This window comes from Cloeon dipterum, chromosome 4 (genome assembly GCF_949628265.1).
Source record: "Cloeon dipterum chromosome 4, ieCloDipt1.1, whole genome shotgun sequence".
NCBI classification, from domain to species: Eukaryota; Metazoa; Arthropoda; class Insecta; order Ephemeroptera; family Baetidae; genus Cloeon; species Cloeon dipterum.
In genome coordinates, this window is record NC_088789.1 from 25,445,914 (window position 1) to 25,473,351 (window position 27,438).

The 27,438-nt window shown below is 41.2% G+C and overlaps 5 protein-coding genes across 7 annotated transcripts in view; 2 read left to right on the forward strand and 3 right to left on the reverse strand.

The window, feature by feature from the left end:
• The window catches only part of homer (protein), a 78,816-nt gene extending 70,531 nt beyond the window's left edge, over positions 1 to 8,285 (forward strand). For all 3 annotated transcript variants that reach the window (XM_065487854.1, XM_065487852.1, XM_065487853.1), the window contains 5 exons: positions 2,922 to 3,254; positions 3,936 to 4,084; positions 4,141 to 4,322; positions 4,375 to 4,538; positions 5,425 to 8,285. In XM_065487854.1, coding sequence (XP_065343926.1) covers positions 2,922 to 3,254; positions 3,936 to 4,084; positions 4,141 to 4,322; positions 4,375 to 4,538; positions 5,425 to 5,610 — 1,014 coding nt within the window. In that variant the 3' untranslated portion in view covers positions 5,611 to 8,285. The remainder of the gene's footprint in view (positions 1 to 2,921; positions 3,255 to 3,935; positions 4,085 to 4,140; positions 4,323 to 4,374; positions 4,539 to 5,424) is intronic.
• Positions 413 to 2,194, reverse strand: LOC135941997 (PR domain zinc finger protein 5-like). Its single transcript, XM_065487855.1, has 3 exons — positions 1,951 to 2,194; positions 1,772 to 1,884; positions 413 to 1,633 (listed from the first exon to the last, which is right to left on the reverse strand). Exons 1-3 carry the CDS (start codon positions 2,127 to 2,129, stop codon positions 636 to 638), a joined length of 1,290 nt encoding a protein of 429 aa, XP_065343927.1. The 5' UTR covers positions 2,130 to 2,194; the 3' UTR covers positions 413 to 635.
• Positions 8,286 to 9,716: 1,431 nt separating the features above from the next.
• Positions 9,717 to 17,410, reverse strand: LOC135942267 (SIN3-HDAC complex-associated factor). The gene is made up of 2 exons (XM_065488285.1): positions 16,849 to 17,410; positions 9,717 to 12,966 (listed from the first exon to the last, which is right to left on the reverse strand). Exons 1-2 carry the CDS (start codon positions 17,236 to 17,238, stop codon positions 12,463 to 12,465), a joined length of 894 nt encoding a protein of 297 aa, XP_065344357.1. The 5' UTR covers positions 17,239 to 17,410; the 3' UTR covers positions 9,717 to 12,462.
• Positions 17,411 to 17,493: 83 nt separating this feature from the next.
• LOC135942266 (uncharacterized) lies at positions 17,494 to 22,152 on the forward strand. The gene is made up of 10 exons (XM_065488284.1): positions 17,494 to 17,939; positions 18,001 to 18,164; positions 18,220 to 18,280; positions 19,116 to 19,284; positions 19,335 to 19,627; positions 19,900 to 20,081; positions 20,133 to 20,334; positions 21,194 to 21,723; positions 21,783 to 21,993; positions 22,049 to 22,152. The coding sequence occupies exons 1-10, from the start codon at positions 17,649 to 17,651 to the stop codon at positions 22,115 to 22,117; spliced, it is 2,172 nt and encodes a 723-aa protein (XP_065344356.1). The 5' UTR covers positions 17,494 to 17,648; the 3' UTR covers positions 22,118 to 22,152.
• A 1,410-nt stretch (positions 22,153 to 23,562) lies between these two features.
• Positions 23,563 to 24,695, reverse strand: LOC135943137 (viresin-like). Its single transcript, XM_065489556.1, has 2 exons — positions 24,465 to 24,695; positions 23,563 to 23,679 (listed from the first exon to the last, which is right to left on the reverse strand). The coding sequence occupies exons 1-2, from the start codon at positions 24,658 to 24,660 to the stop codon at positions 23,633 to 23,635; spliced, it is 243 nt and encodes an 80-aa protein (XP_065345628.1). The 5' UTR covers positions 24,661 to 24,695; the 3' UTR covers positions 23,563 to 23,632.
• Between the last annotated feature and the right edge of the window lie 2,743 nt (positions 24,696 to 27,438).

Here is a 27,438-nt window from a genome sequence, read left to right on the forward strand (position 1 = left end):
CTACATACATGTGCAAAAAGTTCTTGATTTTTAATGCTTTTCGGATTTGAAAAGAATTTTGATCTAGCACTCACAGCAGCTGAAATGCAAAGCAAAACCCCTACCCCTTATCTGTTTCATCAAAATATTATTCAATTTAATTTTTTGTTTATTTCATAAAATTTTGTCAATTTAGATTAAAATTGAAAGATTTTTTTACAGTCGCATGTTTTCGAAATTCGAGATTTGAACATTCATAGCTCGATAACCACAAATTAAGGAAAAGTTTTCATTTGGCACTTTCTCGTCTTATTTTAAACTCTGTAAAAATATACCAAATATCAACAATTAAATCATATTGTTCGGATCAAGAGGTGTGCCAAGTAAAATTTAGCCGTTCTGGTTGACTGTAGAATTTTAGTAAAACACAAGATTAATTTTCTGATCAAAATTGGGAAGGCATAGCAATTATTTATTTAAAATTATCACAAGTAGATTAGAATTATGTTAACCTGTACGCCCATTCGCTCTGCAGTAGGCGAGCACTTCAAGGAGATGACATGTGATGATGAATAGATAGATGATTTCAGGATTGAAATTTGTTAAAATACTACTAAGGCACGATCCAGTCTGATTCGGATTTGAATAAATATTTCTCAGGCACTTAGCACTAACGAATGCACAACCTGACGATGTTTAATCAAATCTTCCTTCAAGAAGTACCTGCTTTTGCACACTGAACACTTGTACTTTTTATGAAGCAAATCGTGCTCGTCGGCCAAATGCAAGGCGAGTCCTTTGACGTCGGCGAACGCCTCGGTGCAGTGGGCGCACTGACGCATCCGCTTGTTGTGCATCAGGCACAAATGCTTCTCCAGGCTCTGTTTGTCTTTGTAATAACGCATGCACGGCTCGCACTTGAAGTCCAGCCGTTTGAACCTGAGGCCGCGCCACACGCTGTGCGTCCGTAAGACGTGGAAGTCCAGCAGGTACCGCTGTTTAAAGTGCCTGCGACACTTTTTGCACTCGAATCCCTTGCACTTGTTGCGGTGGAACGCCAGCAGGCCGCAGCACGGAAACTGGGCTTTGCACGCTTTGCAGCGGACCCTTTGGTAGTGATTTTTCGAGATGTCCAGCGGCACACTCAGGCGGCAATCACGGCAGGTCGGGCCCGGAGGAGACACTTCGGTGTATCGAGGTTTGGAATTGGGTGTTGTCTCGCCATGCAGACGCGGTGGGGAGTGCACTTCTGCGAGGTGCGCTTCTAAAAGTGATTCGTTTTCAGTCGAGAATTGGCACTGATTGCAGGCGAAAGGGTTTTGGGTAGGCGCATTATCGGTGGGCTGTTCTTCAAAGGCGAGTTTTTTGCGTTTGCTAGGTCGTGGCTCCTTGGCACTTCTTGGCGAATTTTCACCTTTTGGCTTGTGAAATTCTTTCATGTGGGCATCTCTCTCCTTTACAGTGAGGTAGAAAGTAGAGCACATACTGTGTTTGCATCGAATGGCGGTTTTTCTGTGACTGTCGTACATGTGTTGACGCATGGCACGGTATTTTCTGTGGCAATAGATGCACTCTTCCTTCAAATCCTCCTTGTTTCGGTTTTCAGGAACCTTAATCTTCTCCAAATGTACATAGCACTGCTTAATTTTTTCCTCTGAAAATAGAATTTAATTTAGTGTTGGGTAAAAACTCGCCGAATTTATTTAAAATTATACCTTTTGACTAAAAAAAATCAACAGAGCTCTGAAAGTTAATTTAAGTATTTAGTAACCGCACTTTGTATGGTATTTACCTAAATAGTATTTCTTCTTAATTTTCACGTCGTTTCCTAATTCGTCATCGTCCGGCCACCACTCTAATCGCGAGTTGTCATCCTGCACGCCCACCATCGACTTCAGCATCACTCTGCAATTCAATGATAGTCCAGACATTCAACCTGACCTTGAGACCTTTAATTAGAGAGGGACTTACTGAGCGTCCCACACGCAGAAGTGGCAAAACATGTGGTGCGGCTGCAGGTGCGATTCGCGTTTCAGCGTGTCCAAACTCCACTCGGCGAACTTCAGCCGGTCCACCTGGCTCGCCTGGACTCCTCCGTCCACAGCTGGATAATGGCAGAAGAAACATGTCTCGTTCTCTGGCTCGGGCATGTTTCCCGTACCGCCGAATCATTTGTCCATCGAAGTGGATGTAACGCAAAGTGAAAACAAGCAGCCTGTGCCTCGGTAGGGGCGTGGCTCAGAGACATCTGCTGGCCGCGCCAAGAGGTACAAGCTTCCGCGATCGCTTTGGCGGGAGAGGAAAGAATTAAGTCATACATAGTCGTCGCTGCTCGCTGACAAAGAGACAGTTCGCTTCATTTTATCTTTGTTTTTTTCTCTTCCTGTTCTTGATGAACTATTATTTATGTAGTCTGATAACAGTTTTAATCTGTTTATTGTTTATTGTGTCCAACATGTTAGGTAATTCCACATTTTTTACCCTTTTTGATGAAGAATTCTGCATTTTTAAACACTGCTGAGCACTATGAACTATGGAACTTTATTCTACAGGATTCAATATTTTTTCTAATAATGTCTAGAGACCTTCAACAGGGATTAGTGCTCCCAGAAAATTCGCCAAACGAATTTTTCCTCCCATATAAGAACCCCATTTTTGCTGCTATCTCTAATTTGGGTGTTTTCAGTTTTCACTCGCAGTTAAAATGTTTTAAATCAGCTTTTATATGTGAGGTAAAATCCGTTCGGCGACTTTTCCGAGTCTTATCTTTCTATCTCTAATAATGGCTATTCTTTTCGTTATGAGTGTTAATTTGAAAATTCGAAAAATTCGTTTCTCGTTCCTGAAATGAGAATTGAGTGAGTGATTTACATGCATTTTTACCTCTCCTCTCCCCTCGTTCATAGTATCAATAATCAAAATTAATCTCCCTTTGTCCGCAGTTCATCGAGAAATTCCAAGACGTGAAGGAAGCGACGCGGCAGGCGGCGGCCAAAGCGACGACGAACGGCACCGCCACGCAGGCGACGCCGGTGACGAGCGCCAACGCGTCGCCGATCACGGCCCGCGCCGGGCGCGGGGGCACCGGCGCCCCGGGCAACGCGTCGCCCAACCCCGGCGTCGGACAGACTACGCTGCCCGACGAGCTGGTCGACGTGCAGGGCCCTGGCCTGCCCCCAGGCGGGCCCATCCCGGCGCCCCTCCTCAACGACGGCACCGGCACTCTGCTGAAGAGCTCACTAAGAAATACCTCACTCAACGTTCAGCAAGTTATTGTGAGTTTAATTACTTCTAAAAATATTATTAAATTTGAATTTGCTAACGTCTCAAGTCTCAACAGGGAAATTTCAAGCTGATTTTTGCGGGAATATTTTAAAAATAGACTCTACGGAAAACATTTGTTTATTTTTCTTTAAAAAAAAAAGGAAATTGTCAGTAATCGTTAAGAAAATAATGTTTGCTGACGAAATTTTTACCAATTTCTTGCGTAAGAAATGCAAGTAATGAATTTGTTCCATTTTTCGCCGGTGAAAATCTAAAATTTGCGGTCGGAATGGTCAAAATTTCTTCTACAGTGCAGATTTTTTATTTTAAATTGTCATTTACTGCCTCAATTTCTCCAAAATTTATCTCCGACAATTTTTCAAGTTGAGGTCATGAACTAATAATTAGATTTTTTTTAAAACAGGTTCAAACGGGTTAAAAATTGAAAAAATGCTTTTTACCAGTGCACTGCATTTTTTTAAATACGAGTGTTTTGCAACCCTGGGAACAGCCTAGTTCTAGTTTAAACACACTGAAGAAAATATCTAATTCTTGATAGCGCTTGTTCAGCGATTTTAATGAACAAATCTTAAATTTAAAAAAATAGCTACTTAATTTTATCTGCAGGTATTATAAAAATTATATAAAATGCCCTTAATTTCAAGTTAACCTCAAAATATTTTATTTTCCAGCCGGGTGATAGTCCGAAGCATCAGCCAAAGGTGGTTGGCGCTACCCTGGTAGACCCGAAGCAATCGCCGGCGGCAAACTTCCCGCCGAACTCGGCAGAGGGCCAGCTCAAGTACGAAAACGACAGGTTGAAGTTGGCCCTTGCGCAAAGGTACGTAATTTTCTACTCTTAAAATCGTTTTTTTACATAAATGAAATGATTTTCAGCTCCGCGAACGCCAAGAAGTGGGAAATCGAGCTGGCCACCCTGAAAAACAACAACGCGCGTCTGACGAGCGCCCTGCAGGAGAGCACGGCCAACGTGGAAGAGTGGAAGCGGCAGCTGCAGCAGTACAAGGAGGACAACCACACTCTCAAGACAAAATACATCGAGTTGGAGGCAGCGAAAGGTTGAACTGGAACTGTTATTTGAGGGCTTAATTGCCACTATGTTGATGGCAGGGAGCCAAGAGGCGGCGGCAGAGCTCAGGAAGGAGCTGCAGAGTCTCAGGACAAGGGTGGAGGCGCTCGACCTCGAGCTGCAGGGCAAGAACGAGGAGGTGCGCCGCCTCAACAAGCAGCAAGGGCCTGACCCTCACTCGGGAAAGTCCGATGATAGGATTAAGGTGACTTTAAAATACATATTTATTATTTAAGCATGGTCAATACAAAAGATTTAATTATAAAGAACAAAATTGCTTGAAATGAGTTTTTCTTTTGATGCAAATTAAACAAATTTATGGATAACCTTGAATGCTAGATCGAGTTATTCCCTTCCTCCGGTATGTTCAAACAAAATTGAAAGGTAGCCTTTTTTTCTTACAGACATATTTTCATAAGACTCTCTTTTTTCATTATTAAATTTGTAAACAACTGACCTATCACTCATTGATAAACCGCAATTAATTTCTGTTATTTCCTCTTCTGTGATAAGAATTATCTAACCCTCTCTCTAGCCGCCAAACCAAAGCAAGAATGAGCATTAAAATCCTTATTTGCACACAGTTATAATTTAATAAAATATTATTCCTTATGTTTTCTTCTTGTCGCATATAATGACACCAAAATAAACCATAAAAAATCCTTTCGTTCCATTTAATTCAAAGTAAATTCTGGAAAAATTAAGGTTGCAAAATTCCTAAGTTTTAAAACATACAGTGCAGTGGTAGAAACAGTTGTTTTTCAATTTTTGCCAGTTTGTGGCAGGAAATGTTTTTCACCTCTGTTTTTAATAATTTTCTAATTATTTGCTCATGACCTTGACTTGAAAAAATTGTCAGAGAGAAATTGAAACAGAAAAAGGTGGTTTTAAAGAAAAAATCTGCACAGTAGAGGAAATTTTGACCACTCCAACGGCAAATAATTTTATATTTTCACTTGGGAAAAATGAAAAAATTAATTAATTGCATTTATTGCTCGAGAAATTTTTAAAAACCAGTTGTAAAAAAAACAGGAATAATTTGACATTGTTTTTGTCTAAATAACTGATTCTAATTTTGTCTAACTGTGCAGGCGCTGCAGGAGGAAAACGCGACGCTGCAGCTGGCGCTGCAGAACTCGCAGGCGCAGCTGGAGGCGGCGCTGATGGCGCAAGAGTCGCAGCGGCGGGTGCTCGACACGCTGAACAGGCAGCTGGCGACGCGGCTGCAGGAGCTGGCCGGCATCCACGGCGAGATCGCCACCGCGATCAACACGTGATGCCCCGACGACGCCCAGCCGGCCCCGCCCCCGCCCTCCCTCACAGCCTCCCAGACGTCGCTCCACCACGCCAGCTCCACGTGCCAGCCGCTCTGAGGATCCTCCAGTCGTAGCGTTAACAAAAATTCGGTGTGCATGCGTTCGTTTCACCCCTAAAACCCTCCCTGAAGCTGGGTTCTCGCGCCCCCTCTGGACCGTCGGACTTTCGGTTGAACGCGCACAGTGACCCCCCCCCCCCCCTGGAGAACCGGAATCTCGATTTTTATTGTTTTCCGTGGACTGCTTTTTATCTCATTTTTCCCTTGACGACGGTGATCTGATCCTTTTGCAATTAATTTAACGAAAGGGTTTGGCCCGAGGCGGCACCGCAGTTAAAATCAGTTTTGTAAAAAGCTGCCGCGGCGGCCAGACACCCTCCCCCTCTCTGCTTCCTCTCTGATACCTGGAGGCTGACAAAAAAAACTCAAAATTAAGGTTTTATTCCAACCCCAAGTTTTATGGGATTATTTTATTAATTTTTTGGGTCAGCCTCCGACTTTTTCTTCCAGCCATTTTAATTTTCTTTTGTAGGTGTGCTACGAAAAGCGGTTCTGTTCTTTTTTACATAATCTCAGAGCATTATTGTGTGATGTACCGAATGTTGAACTTAGTCATATTTTAATTAAATAATCGAATGATATTCCTCGAAAGGCCCACAATCACGATTGAGAACCAGCGAAAATTGCCATACTTTCCAGATTAATTAGTAGAGCTAGACTTAATTTTATTTGCAATCTCTCTGACATTCGAAAAAAGTTCCAATTATTTATTAATTAAATAGTTTTACGTGTGGTTGCTCAAGTACTTAACTGTCTGTTTGTTTTCCTGCCCCCAGATTTGATTAACCATATTTTACTGATTTCCAATTAAGCGGTGAACTAGTGAAATGATTAAACAGTACACGCGAATGAATCGAAAACACAAAGTACGAGTGGTGTGTGATATTTATGATTACCTTTCGACTTTTTTTTATTTTATAATATTCCACACGGACTGCACAAAGAAAGTGTATCGGTTTTGTGATGATTAACCATTTTGCTATTTGATTTATTACGCTGTGAGACTCCAACGCAAGATATTACATAACTTTACTGTACTTTTTTTCTTTGTTTTTGTCTTAAGAAGAGAGTAAAAGTTTAGTGCTGCTCAAATCTGCCAAACTTTGTGCAATATCCAGCGCAGTTGTTGTTGTTGTTCCAAACCCGATTTTTGTTCCCGAAGCAGCGATTTTGTTGTTTGGACGGAGGCACAAGCAACCAAAATTCCTTGTCGACTGCTTTTCTACTCTGTATTATCGCATTCTTGTATATTTACTCTCATCGGCGGCTGCCCCAAGTTGAACGGAATGCCACAGCTTCTTGGTTCTCGCCGAGAACGCAGGGGCGCCGCCAGTGACTTTTTTTGTGCCAATTACTATGCGTTAATCTGTAGAGAGAAACGATGTTTTTTGTATTCGACGAAATTCGTGTAAAAAGTGTATAAATGATATTTTGGTTCAAGAGAGAAAGAGTGTGACACGTCTCATCAGCAGGCAGTGTGTTTTTGTCGCAGCTTTTTTTGTAAATGGCCCCCATCCCAGTTGTTGAGACTCCACTTTGAGCCTGGTTTTTAATTTTAAATATTAGCTGTCAATTCCGGATTATTTGATAAAGAAAACTTACAATAAATATTGCGTTTTTTCTTCTGCAATAAATTTCTCAACCTAAAATTATGTCATGAGCTAAGGTTAAATTTTGAAACCTTACGAAACGATTTCACAATGTTATTTCTTTGCCCTTTTTCACTTTATTTATTGCTGTGTTGAAATTATTTCCTCTCAAGCTCAAGGTCGAGTCTCACTGTCTGCGCTGGGGGCCCAAAATGTGAAAAATCGTTATCAGCACGTTGAAATTTCGAATTTTGATTGTGAGATTATAGTCGTACGCCTATATTGGATTTGGGAAAGAGTCTATTCAAAGAGTTTTTCGGCAGCGGCGATTTTTTATTCATGCCTGCGTATTAAGAAAGAAAAATCTATAGCAAAGATGAAACTGAAGCCGCTCTCATCAAAGAATACACTTAAAAAGCTCAACGTTTGAGGCACAAAGCGTATAAATATATTTACGGAAAAATACGGTCAGTGGCACTATATTATTCTCTCTTTCTCTGTAAATAAACGACACGATTAAGTGTGAAGAAAAGTGACAAGCCACTCCACTTGTGTATGTTTTAATTAAACGAAGGGAAGAATTACTAGACTACACGCGTTCCAAATCAACAAACATATATTATGTATAAAAGTAACTCACTCACTTACATGACAGACACGAGGAAGAAGAAGCAAACAAACAAGGTGTTTCCCCCCAAAACGATTCATACAATGAAGGGATGAGAGAAATTCGTCTATGTCTCTTGTGTATTATTATTATTAAACTGTTCAGATTGATCACCGCAGACCTGGGCATTTTGCTCGCGAATTAATTTTTCAATTACGAAAACACACTTCTTGACAGTTCCGAATAAAATTCCCAGGTCTGCAGTTTTCCCGAATCACAAAATGAAAGACTCGATTTTGTCTCGGAAATTGAGGGAAAAAATTATTACTGTAAAGAAAATTGTATAGTAGTTGAAAAACGAAATAAAACCATTAAACATAAGCTTGGAAGCGTCTTTCAACTTACTCCCCTAAACACAATGACATTGCAACACATCTGACCTTATTGTGACAAAAATGTGTACACATAGTCCTTGCCTAAAGCAGTAAAAGAGGGATGAAAAGCTTTCTTTATTATGCTTCGAAGGGAAGAAATATTTTAAGAAAATCATGACAGGTGAATTGCTACACAAATTATTTTCCCCCTTGCTTCTCTGAAAGCTTTGTGAGGTATATTATTATGTTCCTTTTGTCACCTGTTTACAGCCGAATTCTAAGGGATGCACCTGATCACCTGCCTCCCAAGAGCGAATTGTTCTCGGCTTATCCCCTGCCCTCTGCTGCCCCCCTTAATCTTTTGTCGATTATGATTTATTTCCACGTAGCTCACAAGAGAACATTGCGATGGTCATGGTCACGGTCGTCGTTTACCTGCAGGTTGTTTGTCTTGTTGGGGGAAAAGCGGAGAAACTAGCTCACTGGAGCATTCTTTTCTCAATAGCCTTTTTCAGGCCGAATTCTATGAATGAAAGACGAAAAATGAAGGTCAGTCAGTGTAGCCTCGCCGCCCTTAAAATAATAAAAAGCTGCAGCATCTGCGTTTCTCTTGACTAAAAATTCTTGGTGCTTTTCTGTGCAAGCGAATTTCCTGTTGAAGTTTGAATGCCCAAAACTAACTAAATGGTTAAAACAACCAAAAATGTTTACATAGTCCTTGCCTAAAGCAGTAAGAGGGATGAAAAGCTTTATTCTGTTTCGAAGGGAAGAAATGTTTCAAGAAAATCGTGACAGTTGAATAATTGCTACACGAATTATTTTTATTTTTTTTATTTTTCCCCTTTGCTTCTCTGAAAGCTTTGTGAGTTATGTTCCTTTTTTCACCTTTTTCAGGCCGAATTCTGAGAATAAAAGACGAAAAATGATGGTCAGTAGCCTCGCCGCCCTTAAAATAATAAAAAGCTGCAGCATCTGCGTTGCGTTTCTCTTGACTAAAAATTTTTCGAGCATTTCTGTGCAAGCGAGTTTGCTTTTGAAGTTTGAATGCCCAAAACTTAACTAAATGGTTAAAAACAACCAAAAATGTTTACATAGTCCTTGCCTAAAGCTTTATTCTGCTTCGAAGGGAAGAAATATTTCAAGAAAATCGTGACAGTTGAATTGCTACACAAATTATTTTTTATTTTTGCCCCTTGCTTCTCTGAAAGCTTTGTGAGGTATGTTCCTTTTGTCACCTTTTTCAGGCAAAATTCTGAGAATAAAAGACGAAAAAAGAAGGCCAGTCAGTGTAGCCTCGCCGCCCTTAAAATAATAAAAAGCTGCAGCATCTGCGTTTCTCGTTGACTAAAAATTATTGGAGCTTTTCTCTGTGCAAGCGAGTTTGCCTTTGAAGTTTTGAAGAAGGGTTTTGAGTGAAATAAAATGGAATTCCTTTAAGTACAGTTTACTACATTTTATTGAATTCTAGAAAAAACAAAATACATCCACACACAGACGCAATTGATGTCTTAAAATTTATTAAAGTACCATCTCTCAATAAAATTAAAAACAATAATAAATAGTGAAACAACATATCTCTCTCTCTTGTCTATTTTAATTCTACTAAAGGGAAGAGGGATGATGCTGGTAATTCTTATTACAATGTATTTCTTGGGGATAGCTGGTTGCGTCGTTGCGCCCCTCACAATCAGAATGTCGGTGCGGGGTTCGGCATCACAGTCAGTTTTCCGAGGGGCCGAGCGCGAAATGCGCCCTCGGGCGCGACCCACTTGTCGGGCGGGTCGGCCCTCGGGCGAGAGGGTTACAAATTAAGGGACGGAATAAATTAAAATGAATCATTGGAAGAGGTCGGAAAATAAATTAAGAACACGTTTGCTCTTGCACACTTTACTAAAAGATTTTACTCGCTACGTTTTTCATTGAGGCAGTGTATCTATATTTGTTGTTTTCATTACTCATTTACAAACTACGTTCACACCAGAGTTTCATTAAAAATGTTCCTGGAAGTCCCGTCGCAATACTGTAATTCTAGTTTAGAAATTTCATTGATTCATCTTGTGTGTGTGTGTGTTGAGTGTTCACTCTTTATAGAAAAGTTGTAAAATGCAATGAAAATCCTAGTCGCAGTTTTATTTCCACGGAACTTTGCAACATACAGATTCACTCACGCGGCTCTGGTTTGATTTTGTTAATAGATACTATATACTACATAATAAGAGATAGATTTTCCACAAAATTCTCGGAATTTTTCAAGCAACACTTAAAATGGTCTAATACAATTATTACATGATCATCAATTTTGCCGTGGCTACAACTCAAACAATTAAAAAGGATAATGTACCACACACTATATAATGGCCGGGAAGCGATCAGGCACCCCGGCGAAGTCAGCCATTGAGGCATTCTCACGCAATTTGATTTGTTCAGAAAAACAAATTGGGACCAGAAGTGCTTGCAGCCAGGCGCGTAATTGCTTTCTTTGGGCTTCGACGACGTCAAAATTCCATCCATCTCATTTTTCAGGTAGGAGGACACGCGTGTGTCAGGAACTTTTGTCATAGTGTTTGGCCCAAAATTGATCGATATCAAAGCAATATATACAAATATCGTACTACTATTCTTAAACAACGATCGCGACAACTAGAGGCGTTAATTAGAGATCAACGCTCTCCGAAAAGCAGCACAACACATTTTTAACTCCCATGTTCTGCTTCCGATTGGGGTCTCTATCGATAGTTGATTTGCTCGACGCTGATTGGCTGACACAGCTGACATGCGCATTGCTTCGGCTAATCAGCGTCGAGGTTTATTCAAATTTTTATAATTAGCGAGCAGAGACGCGCATCGGAAGCAGAACAAGGATAAAAATACAAAAATGAGTTGGGTGGCATTTCTTAGGGCGCTCATCACTGTTTAAGGTCTCTAGCAAGAACACAAAAACATCGTCGACCTGAACGCCTCTCACGCATTTACTCTTTTTTGGCTCTATAATATTTTTTCTTTTAATCATACATAGTAGCAAGTTTAAATAAAGTATTCCAGTCCTTGTTCAAATGAGATATTTTGGTCCTGTGTTTGTCAGGCGTTGTCTCAAAATTGTGTTTGTGAGTTTGTTTGTTTGTTTGTTTGTTACTTTTATTGGGGTTTGTGATTCTAAAATCTCCTCTCGCAGCGACAATGAGTGACATGTACAGAATAACCATGATTTGTTGCGTTCGAGTTCTCTCCTTACATTTATATAATAATATACTAATTTATTTATTTATGTGATACAAAATGACAATATTGCACGTTTCAATAAAGGGGCTTGGCTCGCGGCGGGCGTTCCAGCCCTGGGAATTTGGTTTGCTTTGACTATTAATTCATCGCTTAATTAATAACAATGAAAACCAACCGACCCGTCTTCCTCACCGAAAGAACAACAACGCGGTTTTCTGCCAACCGAGCAATCATTCTAATTTAAAAATTCGTTGAAACCATGCAAATAATAATATCACGTGTTCAAAGTATAAAAATAATACGTAAAATCAATCAATCCAGCCCAGCGCGTTGTGTGCCGTGTGTGTACGTGTGTGTGTGTACGCGTGTGTACTTGTGTGTCATGCCTGGAGACGTTTTTCAAATGCCAGCTGGAAGGCCAAATTTGGTTTGCGTAGTAGCACCAGCCCGCAATTATACACTGGGTAACATTCAACTTGATTAGCACGTGTTGGGGGAGGCGCGCGCGGACGCCGCGGCAAAAATGCCGCGGCAAACGCTTCCGCGGGCACTCCTCGAGAACAATCAGCCGCCGTTTTGGGCTACTGCGAAGGTTTTTTTTTTTTGTTGTTGTTTTTACTCCGCCCGGGCGGATTTCTGGATAAAATCGCGTGGCCCATGCCGTTTCGCACAGTCTCGAAGAATTTTTGTTTTTTTGGGGGGTATTGCAGCAAACGTGCGGGGGCCGGCCGCCGGGGGTGGGACTGGCTTTGAAAAACTTTGGGCTTGGCATCTCCTGCGCGAGTTTTTCCCGTGTTTTTTTTTTATTTTAATTTTTTAAATCTACCACAAGTGTGTGAATTGATGTGTGTCTAGTTTTATTTTGTATCTCGTTTTAGTATATAAAGAAATGAAGACGAACGCAAGAGTAGAAAGGCGGCGGCAAAGGCCGCGCTCAATTGGGGGTAGTTACGCATGTGCCGTCATTAATCGGCGGCCGGTGGCGGCGCCCCGTCAGGTTCTGGCGCCGCTGGCGCTGTCGCCGCAGCCGCAGCCTCGGCCACAACGGCCTTGGCGTCCTTGCTAGAGTAGTCGTCGTAGCCCGAGTCGGACGAGCTGTCCACGTCCTTGCCGAGCAGGGTCTTGGTCTCTTCGCCCTCTTCGGCCGGCGGCGGCGACTTGGGGGCGGCCCCGGCCGCCGCCGTCGGCGCTGGCGCCGCTGCGGCCTCGCTGGTGCGTCCGCCGCGGCACGGCTTGTGGTAGCGCGCGTCCACCATCAACTCGCCGTACCGGCCGACGAAGATGACGCCGCAGCACGTCTGCTCGCGCCGCCAGTACGTCATGTCCAGCATCGGGTACGAGGCCCTCATGGCCGCGCCGCTGCTCGACAGCGGCGACGACGGTGTTGAGTCCATTTCCTCATCTTCTAGGTCGCTGTTGATTGATTCCTCGCGGTCGCTCGCCGGGCTTGTCGACCGGGTTACATTCTCCTGAGAACAGCAGAGCAAAAATCATCATTAAATTTTATTCGGAATTAAAATTAAAAGGGTACAGGGGTGCAAAAAACCCGCATTTTTTTAAATGCACTGCAGTGGTTAAATGCGTTTTTTTCAATTTTTACCAGTTTCTTGCAGGCAATGTTTTAACCTTATTTTTAAATAATTTAATAATTATTAGCATAATAACCTCGACTTGAATAACTGTCTTTTTGGAGAAATCGAGGCAGCAAAATGGAAATTTTAAAGAAAATGTCTGCACTGTGGAGGAAATTTTGAGCACTCCGACCGAAATTTTAGATTTTTATTGAAGAAAAATGGAATAAATTCATTTCTTGTATTTCTTACGCAAGAAATCGGTAAAAATTGAGTGGTAAAAACCGTTAAAAACCAGTGGTGAAAAAACCGGGTGGTAAGCTAATGCAACCCTCTAAGGTTATTGCTCATTTTGATAACTTCACTTTCCAAACATAAGAATAAAATCGAATGGACGCATTTTTGATTAATTAATGTATTCCATACTTAAACTAAGTTCATTTAAATGTCATTAAATACATTTTAGGACTAAATCCCTGTGCTAGGCTGGGACAAAAAAATTCACCGGGCGTTTAGGCATGGGGGGGGGGGGGGCGAGCCCCATGGAGGACACCTGTTCACTGTTCAACGTGCAAGAATACCTATTAGACATTCAAGTGCGCCTATTTGACGTACAAGAAGTTCTGTTCAACGTGCAAATATACCTTTTGACGTGCAAGAATACCCATTTAACGTGCAAATTCAGTCCAAAATTAGAATGGTACGTGATACAGCCCAGTAATAAGAAGTGCAGAATTTTTTAGAGTTAAATTAATAGGAAAAAATCAGATAAGATAAATTTCAACCATCACGAAAAATGGTTTTCATTTAGAATTGGATCTTTTTAATTTGTGGACTGCCACCTTAACTAATTTTGAAACTAGGGTGTAATTAATTGATTGGTATTTTACAACACTTCATAGTGGCAAATTAAAATTGAACAAAGCTCGTTAGAAGATGCAAAAAGCAAAGCTGACACAGCAAATAAACTCTATTTTATGCCCTAAATCCTCGGATATAAAGATAAAAAATAATTGTTTCAACATCAACATAAAATAATGTAATAGAATTCAGATAAATCTTGTTCATTCCGCCTTTTTCCGACAAATTTTTATCAGGAATTTATTAGGATACTCCAACTGATGGAATGATATTGTTTAATCTTGGAGGAAAAATTTCAAGCACCTCTTGAGTTATTCCTAAATAGCCCAACTATTTCAACATTATCTGGATCTTCCCTTACAATCGTTGCACAGAATCAAGTAGTCATGAAGCTTACTGTTTCTTTACGGGATGTAAAGATGCTTTTATCACTCATTTTAAGAGGATCGTTGGAAAATCGTTGCTGCCAATGCCAATGCATGAATTCATCCCTTAGGATTCAGTTGAAGCGAAATTGACCTAGGAAACACTGTAAATTTTTAGCAAAGTGGCTGCAAAGTTAGCATGCTTTTCGCAAAATGATAGGGACAGTTTCCTTACTTGAAACTGATTTTTTTAAAAAAAACGAGTTCCCCCCAAAATGGCGCCTTCTTCTCGCCCCTACATTCCTAATAACTAGTTAGCATCTTAACCTGTATCGCCTGGTGGCAGTGCAAAGGTGAAACGCACCCTTTGCTGCGCCTTACGATACATACAATTATTACACAATTTGATAAATTCTTACCCCGTATGTAGCGCGGGTCATTTTAGTATGAGATCAAAGTTTCTGGAATATTCTCGCACGGAATCTCAACCAAGCCGGAGAGAAAACCTTTAGTTGCGACTGCTGTCGTGCGAGGCTAGAGATGCTGTGGGGGAGAGGGTGCAGTAAGGGTGCGTTTCACCTTTGGAATCCAGGTTACAATGCATACTCGTTTTTAGAAAGAAGTGGCGAGAAGGCGTCACTTGGTCAAGCGCTGTAAATTATGGTGAAAATTCGAAATAATATTGAATTTTTATTGTTGCAAGGTCCTTTTTTGATTATTAAAAATTGTAGAACAAATTTTTTGTCGATCAACTGCTTATTTAATCCAACAATTAAAATAATTTTCAATTACCGCCCTGTATCAATCAACCTAAAATGATATTGTTAACAATTCATGAATTAACGCTTGATTATTATTATGTATGTATTATGTATTAGTTTTGTAAAAACTGTGTTTTGCCCCTAAGTAAAACTTTGATAAGAAAATAAAAACATCAGTCTTGCTTGATAATTATTGTGAAAACCTTTATATTATGTTAAATAAAATCTTCGTTGTTTTTAATTTGGGAAAACACTCCTTGTTTTGATTTTTTGCTTAAGAAATCGAGTAAGATTATTCAATAGCTGACAGTTACGTCAATATTTGAATTCAGATTAAACCTAACAACCTTATCAATAGCCTAACTTAACATTATTTAAAATATTTCGCAATCACCCAATTAATATAAAGTGGTGAAGCAATTTCTTAAATAAATTAAATCGTCCTGGTCCCGGCAAAATTGCGCAACATTCAACAAACACCCAAATTTTCACTGTCGAATTGATTGTTGACCTTTTCTTGCAACAAGGAAATTCGCGTTTGGTTGTTGAAAGTTGCGCAATTTTACCGGGACCAGGACGAAATAATGATTATAAATTTTTCAAATTAATGTTGAATAAAATAAATTATTTTAAAAGTTTTCACGGAGAGAGAGTTGAGTGCACTTTGCACCCTCGTGAATGTTTTGTGTCGGTGAACTTTGGCGCATGCGCACAGCGGAGGAGGAAGGTATCTTGAACCGTTGGGCCTAGAGGAATATAACCGGTTAAAACCGGCCGACCGAGCGGCCGCAACCTGCGGCGTCAGGTAACACCGGTACGCTCGGCGCACAGCACCGAAAAAGTTGCAAGGAGCGGTGCTCGATGCCCGGCCCATCCAAAATGCCATATGCACGATGATACGCGCAAAATGACCCCGAGCCGCCCCCGCACGGGGTTAATCCCTGGGGACGCGTGCCGAAAGCGAGCCGGAGGGCCAATTCGAACCGGGTTTCTGTGACGAGAGGCAGCCCTTTGACGGCCATGTTCGAGGAAAGATGCGATGCACCTTCGGAGATGCAAAAAATGGCGTCTCCGTCTGAATGAATTAATAATAAATAATTATGCACGAGCCGCGCGCGAGGCGGACAGGACACGCGTCGGCCGGGCCGGACCGGTCGACGGGCCGACAATCGGCCTGATGCCGACCACGACCTGCGAGGCGACTTTCACTTTCGCCGAGGTGCACGGTTCCGGGCTGCCAATACGGAAAATAAGAAGGGAAGGAACTCGCATTTTTTGACGAAATTCGGCCGCCGATTGCGAGAGGACGCGAGGCGAGGGAATGAATGGAATAGACGGCCGACGCTTCGCCGACGGGTCGGCCGGGCTCGCGGGGGTGTCGAGGGTTGAACGGGTCATTCAAACCCGAAAGGCGAGCATCTCCCTCCCCCACTCTTTCGCTTTCGGCGTGATTGACAGCTGGCATGCTCTTCACGCGTCTCCGTCGGCCGACTGACGGCGCCGAACGTGCCGAATTTCGGCGTGACGACCGGCCCGGCGGCTCGGCCGGCGCGATCGGGCCCCCACGGCGGGGCGGCGGGGGCGGACGACCCCGCAAACGTGTGAATGACCCACATGGACGGCGCAGGAAGCCGAGTGAAAAATGGGCCGAAAAGGCCCAAATTCAAACGCAAAGGCAGATTTTTCAGTCCAAGTCGCCGGTCGGGGGTGCCGGGCGGCGATGCCGATGGGCCGCGGGGGTTGTTACGCGGTTTCAGGGGTGGAAATGAGGGGTGTTTGGCGCGTGAACTAACCTGCTTGCGATATGTGTGCTTCTTTCGCTTGCCGACGATGGCATCTTGCAGTTTTTTCGGCGCGGTCGACTTGAGCACGAGGTTGGCCCGCAGCTTGGGCTTCCTCTTATGGAACTTGTTCAGGGACTTGTTGGTGCCGGGGCCGCTGCGGGCGTCGACGACGTGACTCCAGTTGCGCGAGGAGCCCGCCGGCAGCTTCTTCCATCGCTTTACCAGCAGGACGCACGCGTTGCAGATCTCTCCGCCGCGCTGCTCGGACAGCAGAAAGCACTCGACGAAGTCTTCCTCGTACCGTTTGCTGTCCGTGAAGCGGCTGCTGCTGCTCTTGGCCTTGCAGATGCAGCATCCGACCGACGAGCGGTAAACCTTCGGTCTGTGGAACGTCGACATCGAGTCACTCGAGAAGTGTCACTGGTTTTCGAGTCAATTCCGCGCGGACGACGTCTGAATCGCTGTCACAACTGTCCGGGACACTCTGGCACACGCGATGGCTCACGTTCACACGCGCTTCCCTCGAGATGTGACTGCGAAATGCAGCAGGCGACTTTCAGCTCGAGCGATTTACACGAGGAGGACGCGACTCTGCTGTGTTTTCGAACAAGCCGCTGCGCCGCCAGCCAATCAGCGCGCGGCGTCTCTCTCGATCAATCAAATCGAAGCTTGCCTCACGTAATGCGCCCCCCTCGTCAGCTGTACGCGCTTTTCGGCCCGATTAACGCAGGTACCGACCTCTGACGCGGGCTGCCGACACCTTCTCGGCACACTGCGCGTCGACGGCCGACGCGTCAGGTCCTGCCGACATGGCGGCAACGCCGCCCGACGTCACCCCCGCGAGATCATCGTCCCTCGCAGGAGAAAATGGCGTTGCTGGTCAGACCTCGACCGGCACCCCCGCCTCCGCAATGCCCGCCGACACGGCTGCACGGTGGCCTCCGGGCTGCGTGACCCCCAGGAAGAGCCCTTCCGAGGGACCGGCCTTCAGGTCGGTTAAGAAGTTGAGCCCCCTGAAGCATGTCACGCCCATATTAAAAAAATACAACGCCCAGCGCAAGGCCAAGTCGGCCAAGAAACCCCTCACCGTCGCACTCACGGTGTGTATGATACCAATTAGAATTTAATTTAAAAAAATAAATAAATATTATTTCCTTCTAGAAAAAGAAAAATGCGCGCCGACGGAAAGACTCTGGGTCGTCGTGCTCAGACATCGATTTTAGGTTTCAATCCAGTCCTGAAAAAGTCGAGTCTGTTTCACCTGACAAAGGGTTCCTTTCTTCTGATGACCAGCATTTGCGTACTCCATCTCCCGCGTGTGCCTGGTAATATTTGTGTGACCTATAAGTCATTAAAAAATTAAATATTAGTAAAATTCAGTCCAGAGGATGAGCCAATGGAAGAAAATGATTTCGACGCACCCTCATCACCTTTAGTAAAGGTATAACAAAGTATATTTAAAAGATTTAATTCAATATCATATTTATATTTAGGTAAATGCATGATAAGCAATGTGAAAAAGGGTAGAAATCAACAAATTTGCTTCGATGACGGTAATACCTTAAAATCCAAGTCGCCTTATTGGCTGGCTGCAGCTTTTACCACAGTAAATAGCTTTTCAATGTGAATTCTCAATTTCATCCACTCCATTCACTGAATTTTTCTCATATTAGGAATTTCCATGGTTGGATTCCTGATCGAACAGGCAAAGAACTAGCTTAGCCTTCGCTGTTCGGTAGATTATTGAAATATTTGAAAATATAGCTATCGGGATAGAGTTTTTAGAATGGATCCTCAAGCGGCTGAAACCGAGAAAGTTAGTACAATTTATTTAACAATATGCTTTTAAAAATGGACACGAAGCTTTTAAAAACACTACATTTAACTGGAAACAAAGATTGAGGAAAATGGGAAAGGAATAAACTAACGTTTTGTTATTGGATTTTTCAACACGTACAATTTAACCATTACACTTTGCATTGCATTTAAGGCGAAACAAAGTGAAATTAGTGTAATGATAGATTATTTTTCACATGATTTTGAATTTTACATTATTAACTTTGTTTGAACTTGGAGGAAAGAATATATTTTCATTTATTCCTCTTATTCTCTTTGGTTTTTCCAGCATTTTCTTATTTTATTATCTTAGGTGAAATTTAATTTAAAAGAAAACACGGGATTTAACAGTTGTTCCAAACAGTCACTCATTTTCATTAATTACTTTTGGTGATTTTCTTAAATTTTTTAAGAGTTGCTACAGTAAAATATCCTTCTAGGACAATGCAGAGGATCTTGCTGCGTTGATGCACGCCAGCTCGAATGTGATTCCCGGCTTAAAAGGCAAGACAAACCTAGCAAAGAGAAGAAAACACATGAAAGAAGTAGAAGCCACGCTGCAGATCCTGATGCAAGAAGACCCTGCGGCGGTTGACCAGAGAGAAAACCGTAATGGCGGCCTCTGTCTTAAAGAAGTCACATTAATTCATTTTTCGCAGATATTGCAGCCGCGTACATGCGAAGAGTGCACCAGGTGCTCTTGGCAGAGGGCGAGAAGGGCGAAGAGACTTTAAACCTCTTCTTCGAAGCTCTGCTGGACGCGGAGCCGGTACAGAATACAGAAGCCGGAATCCAGCAGTTGTTCAAGACTGTTAGCGAGCTGTTCAAAGGAAAAAACGAATTGTTGGATCCATTCCTTAGCTTTTTGAAACCATGCGAAGCTAAAGCCTGCGGCAAAGCCATGGAACACATGGAGCTCGCCAACATGACTGATTTTTTGATAAAGGCTGAGGTAAATAATTCATGGCAGGAACACAGGCTGCTCATTATTTGAGGAGGTGGCCAAAATGCTTAATTAATGCAAAATCCTTTAACACACATACTTATTAGGACCTGAGGATAATTTGCAATTAAAAAAACGAGGCACACATTGAGGCCAAACACAGATCTCTTTCGAAAATCTGCAATTTTTGAGAAAATGTAATATCATTTTTTAAAATAAAATAACTACTCCACTTTGAATCTGTTGCTAATCAACTTTCATGTTTTTTTTTTTAATTTCAGGTAGCCTTTTCAAAGCAGCCACAAGTGCTCAAGATTATTCTTGGTCATTTGACCACTTTGGCTGAAAAACCAGACTTGAAGGAGGAAGAGCTGAAGTCTGTGATACTGCCTTTGCTAAAGGGCCACCCACTCTTGAAAGACTGCTTTTTGCAACTGCTGCCTGACTCAAAGCCACCTGAAAGGTAACAAACAAGATGTCCAATTTTCCCGATTGGTTATATGTATTTTTTTAGTTTGATGTATAACTTCGAAGAACTTCAATTTTTTAATGATAGTGCTGAGGTTAACGATCAAGGTTATGAGATTTTGAAACTTCCACCTGATGATTCTAAAGATTTGGCTGGAGGAGACAACTGCCCCTGTCCTTGCCACGACAACACGGATGATGAAATGCTCAAGTCGAAAGCCAACCACTGCATTTCATGTGGCACAAAGGTAACACGCCTCAGGAAAATACAATTTACGAATTTACTTTGTTTCTATTTGCTTTAGTGGCTTCAGTTATAATTATTGTACTTTCCTATTTCATACTGGCTAAAATAAGTTGGGCTATGAAAATAAGACTGATTTTTTTCTTGAAATATTTTTAACCGTTGTTTTGTGCAAAATACATGATTTTCAAGACAATTTTAGCCGAATTTAAGTTTTTTGGCTACCATCACTGACCTTTTCCGATGTTTTTGTCTTAAATTTTTTATAAATGTCATGCTTCAAAAGATTGAAAAATAAAAAAATTGAAACTACATTGTTGAGCAAAATTTTACTACATAATTATTTATCCTTTACTGGGAGAGACTCAAGTAAAAGCTAATTCCAATTTTATTGTTCCCTCAATCAATTCATCTCAATAAAAAGAAAAATCAAAGTGCAGAAGATTGCAAAAAAATGATAGTAGAGGGGGTATTTTAAAATACAACATTAAACTTTTTTCAGTTAAAGTCAGGGATACTGTTGAAGGGGAGGTTAGGGGATTGGTTGAAGGGACGTCTAAATTGGGACCCAGCCAACCCATTGAAAACAAAGAAAGCTTACTTTGTTCCATTTTGCATGAAACATTTACTAGCGAAGCAAAATCATGCTCTTATCTGCAGAATTAAAGTCAATTTGGACTGTTTTTAGACGCTTTAGATGGGTTTAGACAGTTTAAATTTAGTTTTAAAGGCTTTAAATTGCATGATTTGTGCTTGTTGGATGGTCCCCCAATGATTTGAAGCTCAGAAATAAATATAATATAGTCAACCGTCTAAATTTCACATCCGTATAAATAAATAATTCATAAAAACTCTTCTTTCAGTACATAAACGGAAAGGTCTACATGGTGGTCAATAGACAATTGAAGCCGGCAAGGTTGACCTTCCTGAATGAAGACATGCAGTCAGCCATCAAGCGGCTCTCGGTGGAGCCTGCGGACAAAACCCGAACGAGGCGTATAAGAACCAGCAACTCGTTGTCTACCGTCAATCCGCAGGTGTCAAGCCCTCCGAAATGTCCAGAGTCCGAAAACGAGGACTCTGAGAGCTGGAGGGTCGACTCGGACTGCTCCCCTCCGAAACGCTGTGAATTGGTGCCACCCCAGGAACAGGAAGTGGCGGTCGATCAGAAGCCTATTGTGCAGATCAAGGCAAACATCGACCTGCTCAGCCCTGGCAGCTCTGAAAATAGCAGGGAAATGCTCAGCGGCCAGGAAGAATTGATCGTCTGTGATGAGGAGAGTTTGGACTTCCTGGATGACGAAGAGTCGATGGAAGATGAGGAGATTCCCGAGGACGACCAGGACGAGGATGAATCAAGCGTCGATGGTGGTGAAGAAATCAACATCATAATGTAAGATAAATAGCTTTAATTTTATTAAATTAAATTAAATATAAACTGTTCTGTTACAGGAAGCAGGAAGAAATTGAAGTCAAAGCCAAGAGCTGCCCTGATAGCCCAGTACAGGAACAACTGCTTGTGCCCATAAAGCTAGAGGAGGAATTTTGTGATGAATGGACCAGAGATGAAGATAAAATAATCCTTCAAGTCATCGAACAGAACAGCAACGCAAATATGATCGATGAGGCCAAGGAATTACTGCCAATGCGTTCGGAGTGTCAGGTAACACGGAATAAGGTAGTTTTATAGTTTCAACAGCTGATATCCTTGTTTCTAGATCCGGAAACGCTTCGAGACCCTCATGAAATTATTAACTAAAATGTCCAGTGAGGCCAGTGGAGAATGATAGATCAACGAATAAAATTATGCAATCAAATAAAGCTTTATTGTCTTTTTTATCTTTAAATTGCGCCTTAAAGTAGAATTATTTGTAGGTATTGTGATTAAATGTCGAAATAATTAAGGAGAGCTGCTCCTCCTCTTTATTTAATCTATCATTCGTGAAAATAGTTAAAAAATTAAATTAAAATTTGAAGGAAAAATATAATGACACACTATTCAAGCCTTTGTCTACTGATCATGAGAAATAGTTTTTTGGTATAAGCTTCCTGACCTTTAAAGAATCGTTGATACTAATTATTTAATATGAGACCGAAGAATTATATTGGATATTAACTGACCCGCAGTTAATTAGACGAGAGTACACAGCTTTCTTGATCAGGTATTCAGTCGCAGTAAATGCACTGCTTAAAATGAAACACCATGTTTAACTATTAATAAGTGATAGATTATTCAATTAGATTTTGGTTTCACATTTTTGAAGGGTATATATGAGATAAAATATCTATGATTCATTATACAATTCCTCAATTTTACAACATGGACATAAATAGCAATTTCAAGAAGCAAATTTAGATAAATAGAATCATTTATAAAAGATAAAATCACAATGAAATAAATATAAACCTAAAACAAAATAATTTCTACTAAAAAACTTCAGTTGGGAAAGTTTGCAGATCACCCAACAACAATTTCTTTTAATAAAATTTCACATACGGTTTGTTTTGGTTATAATTGTTTACTATATCACAATTATTATAACTGCTCATAATCATAAACAAAAACTAACATCAAACCCATTAATTTATTATGAGAAAAATATTAGATAACAAAACATCTCGAAACGGAAACGTTAACTTTTGTAACTACTGCTATTTTGGTGTATTGACCCTATTCCATTTTCCTTTTCAACGCACCAAAAGTAGTGTTCATTCATATATATGAAATGACGGGCAGCAAACAAGACTTAGCGGCTTGAGCAGGTCAGGCACTGACGCGGGTAGTGTAGAGCGCTCCTTGCTTTCAGCTTCACTATATTATCGCTCTCATTCTCTGACTAGAAGTGAGCTGGCAACACCCCAAAAAGGACTGAACTTAACTAATTGTAAGCTGACCAACACCTGCGGAAAAATTCAACATTTTAACTTTTCTCGCGTAGATTCTAACCAACTTATATATTCAATACCTGCTATTCAAGTTCTTAAAAAATATATTTTTTTTAAAGAAGAACATTTATTTGTAATCTTTGGAAGTCCAGCCAATTCAGAGGAATTAACGGCTGGTGCTTTATACATAGCTGCACAATCTGAAATCGTTTCCTTTTAATGACGATTTTTGGTTTGGTTCAAAATAAAACAAAACGATGAGGAGCGAGCTACAACTGAGAACTGCTTGATAGGCAACCTGCGCGGTCGCGGAGAGAAAAGTGTGGTCTAAATAAAATATAAAAAATTTAATTTATCTCTTTATTGAATAGACCACACGCCAAAATAAATTCAATTAGTAATCCTCGTCCGGAACTTCATGATTTGTTGTTAACAGTTGCCTCTCTATACTTCAAGACGAAATCTGAAAAATTAATATGATTAGAAAATAAATTGACATGGTTACAGGCCAACAGTTTATCTCGACTATGTGCAATTTTGAAATTAGGATCGAGAAGAACAGTTCAATTTCAGACCTTGACAAATTGCTCGATTTTTTTCGATTGATATCGATCTATCAAACAGTGTGCAAATTTCGAGGAAGAATTCCCGAAATTATGAAACAAATCATAATTTTACAGCAGGAAGGCGATGCTTGAGAATAGTCGATTATCGCAACATTTTAAACTAAAATTTATCATTATATTTCATAATTTTTATATAGTATTTTAAGTAAAGCTAAAAGAAGTTTCTCAAATTTTCAGCAAAGCTATACCATTTTTGCGAATGCAGTTTTCGCGAGTCATAGAGCAGTTGTTGGAAAAGGTGCGCGTTTCGCCCTTGCTGTTCTTGCCGCAAATCGGTAAGCGTTAGTGAAATTTATCAATAGTTTATCTCTTAAATGTGCAAGAATGAAATTAGGACCATCAAGGAACAGTTAAATTTTAGATTTCGTAAATTTCTCGAAAAATTAAATGATTTTTCGCTTGATTTTGATACCTCTGGTGGCGATCTATCCAATAGTGTGCGAATTTTGAGGAAATTTGTGAAATAAATCGTTGGAGATTAACTAATTAAGCCGATTTTCTCACAAATTTATGTGGCGCAACTTGGGACAATTTTAACGTTTTCCTAATTTTTAAAAAATAAAGAAAAAATTATTTTCGGTACTTAGAAACGTTAAACAAAATCAAAACAATTTAAACTCACTCTTGAGCTCACGTTGTTCGGAGGTGCAGGGTCCCTGATCCATTAGACATTTGATGTAGTTGGTGAGGATGCGGTCGTTTTTTAGGATGCGGTCCAGTTCGACGCCATCGTACTTATTAGTATACCTGCTGGGCGGCGGTGCGGCCACGGAGGCGGCCACCAGCACCACCAACAACAACACTTGCATGCGGGCCATGGCGGAGATCGAGTGCTGGCCGCCCGTGCCCCACCTGCTAGATTTATACCTTCGCTCCCCCTCCTTCGTTCCGCGATCGCATTTTTTTATTAACACTGGCAGCTCGCAGGTAAACTATGGAATATATTAAAACACCTTGAAAATAAATTTTTCAACAGCTCTCTTGAATGATGATTCTAAAAACTAATTTGGAAAAGTTTATCATTTACCTGTCAAAGATAAAAAATAAAAATCTAGGAACTGAAAGAATATGCCGCGCAATGTAAAAAAGAAGTTAAATCAATTTCTTTTGTACCTTAATCAAATATGTTCAGATCTTGATTAAATTATGTTGATGAATGCTTAAAGTTTATATACCTAAAATATAAGATAGAAATTACAATAAATGCTTATTTTACAGGAGGATTTAGGGATTTTTCGAAAAATGAAGTTTTTCAAACGGTCGTAACTTGGCTTCTGGTTTAGATAACTTAAAATTGTTGGTGTTTTAAATTTAGTTTATGACATTTAAATGAATAATTTGTAATCATTGACGAACTTTCAAAGGTTAAGGTCACAAAAAATTATTAAAAGGTTAAAAAAATCGCCATATATATCGAAGGAAAAATTCCTCCAAGTTTGAAAGTGCCCCATTTATAGAAAAAACGATATAAAAATGAGTTACGTTTTTTTCGAGATATTAATATTTGGACTCCAAGTGTAAAAAAACGTGTTTTTTTCGTTTTTTTGCACCCTAAATCATGAGGTATCCTGTAATTTGCTCAGTATTTCCCAGATTTTGATGTTAATCATTAGACCAATACATAATCTTTAGAGGCATAGAATATACTCACCAAAAAAGCAGACTAGCACGTGTTTCATGGTTTCAGTTTGTGTAAATCGGATAGCAAATGCGAGAGCGCGTCCTCTTTTACACTGACATTGTCACCGCATAATAATTATCATGTTATTTGACAAAATGTGAAAATAATCAACAAGGTTGTTTTTTTTGTGGTAGAGTGAACCGGAAATTTTTGGATGACGAGAATTCGTCACTTATCTTCCGAGGATATCCAAAAGAGATGCATAATCCTATCCGAAGTTGATAAACGCGTTTTAAAGGGTGATCCGATAATTTGTCTGCATTGGGGGTTGAAGGGAGTTAAAATGTAGGTCATCAGGAAACTCAGTGCAGTGCTATCGTCAGTGGAATAGTCTTTCACCAAATTTGTGTATGAACGAGAATTCAAGTGCGTTTAAGAAGAAAATTGAAGAAGCAATAATCTCAAGCTACCATTGATCATTACTTCCTTCCAAATGTTGTTCCTACTTAATTGCTAATTACTTTATGGATGTGTGCTGATTTAGGGCAGAGTTGCCCTGTCAGCCCATATAATAAACTTAATTTTGAAACTAACTCAAACTTTGAAATTTTGGACAGTTATCCGCGGGTATCCGATTTTTTGGCGAATAATGCTAAAACGATTGGATCTGTAGGGTACCTACATTCCGTCAAACAATGACCAATCTTCAACACACAAATTAACACAACAGACAAATCACATTGTTTGACGAGCATATATAAACCGACGCGACCCAATTCAAAAGAGAGAGAATTCCTGCAGCAGCCTAGACGACCGGACCAACCCTGAGGACTATCTGGACGAGGACCCTGTAAGACGTAAAGATCGCCATCGCAGCAGGACGATGTAGCTTCCGTCCCCGATGTTGTCGATCGCACGCCTGGGCTTAAGCGGTACCACACTTCGGATGCTGCGCCACGCTTCACCGAAGTCCCTGACGAACCCACTCGGACGCGTCCCGAGTCTTTAATCCGTCCCATTCTCCGAGCCTCACAATTCCACATATATTCAGCCCCACAGCCAGTCTACTTATTTCCGATGTCGTCCCATTTCCACAAGTCAGTCGCAGTCTACACACGCAGCCCACAACTACAGCTTTAATAAAATTCATAATATAGGAAACCACTGCGCATCGTAATTCCTTCCTATAGATCCATCACAAAGCAATATTATCACGCAGATAATCACGTTCTTATTATCGTTTAATTTTTCTTTCCAATCATGGAGAAGGGAAACTCCTGCATTTAACTCTTCCAAAAACTTCTGTAAAAAGCCTGTATCTGAAAAAAAATAAACACCAACTATATTTTTTGTTATTTATCAAATGTGTATGGTTAAGCAAGCGTTGCTCACGCAAGGCTCTGCGGGCCTACCGGCTTCGAGCGCCCCCGCGGCGCCTGCCGCCCTGCCGGCGAGTGACGATCGAGGCGGGCGCCGCGGGCGGGCGGGCAGAACGTGCCCAAGGTGCTCTTCCTTATCATTTCTCGCGAATCGCGTCGAGAGTTTGCGAAATTGCGAGCGGCGGGGTCCAAAAGGTCGGCGGCGTTGAAAAAATGGCGAAAAGTTGGTCCTGGGCGGATTTCAGGTCGGGCACCCTGAGAAAGTTCGTCAGGGTGGGTCAGGTTGAAGGGCTCGGCGATGCCTTTTATTTGAGACCTCGCAGGTCAAAATCCGTCTGCGCGTATTGTATTCCACTCGGGGGGGGGGGGGTGCGGAAACCGCCCTCAAACCTAATTGATTCGGCAAATCCTTGCATACCTTCCCCTATTATTGTAATAGGGGAATAAACAAGATTTCTTGCTTGTTTGTGTTACATAAATATGTATATGTCATGTTTGAATTTATTCAAAATATTTTTCCTTAGTTGATTACAGAATATAAAACACTTTACTTCTTTTCTTGCTTTTATTAAATTTTTACAATTTGTTGTCCTCCT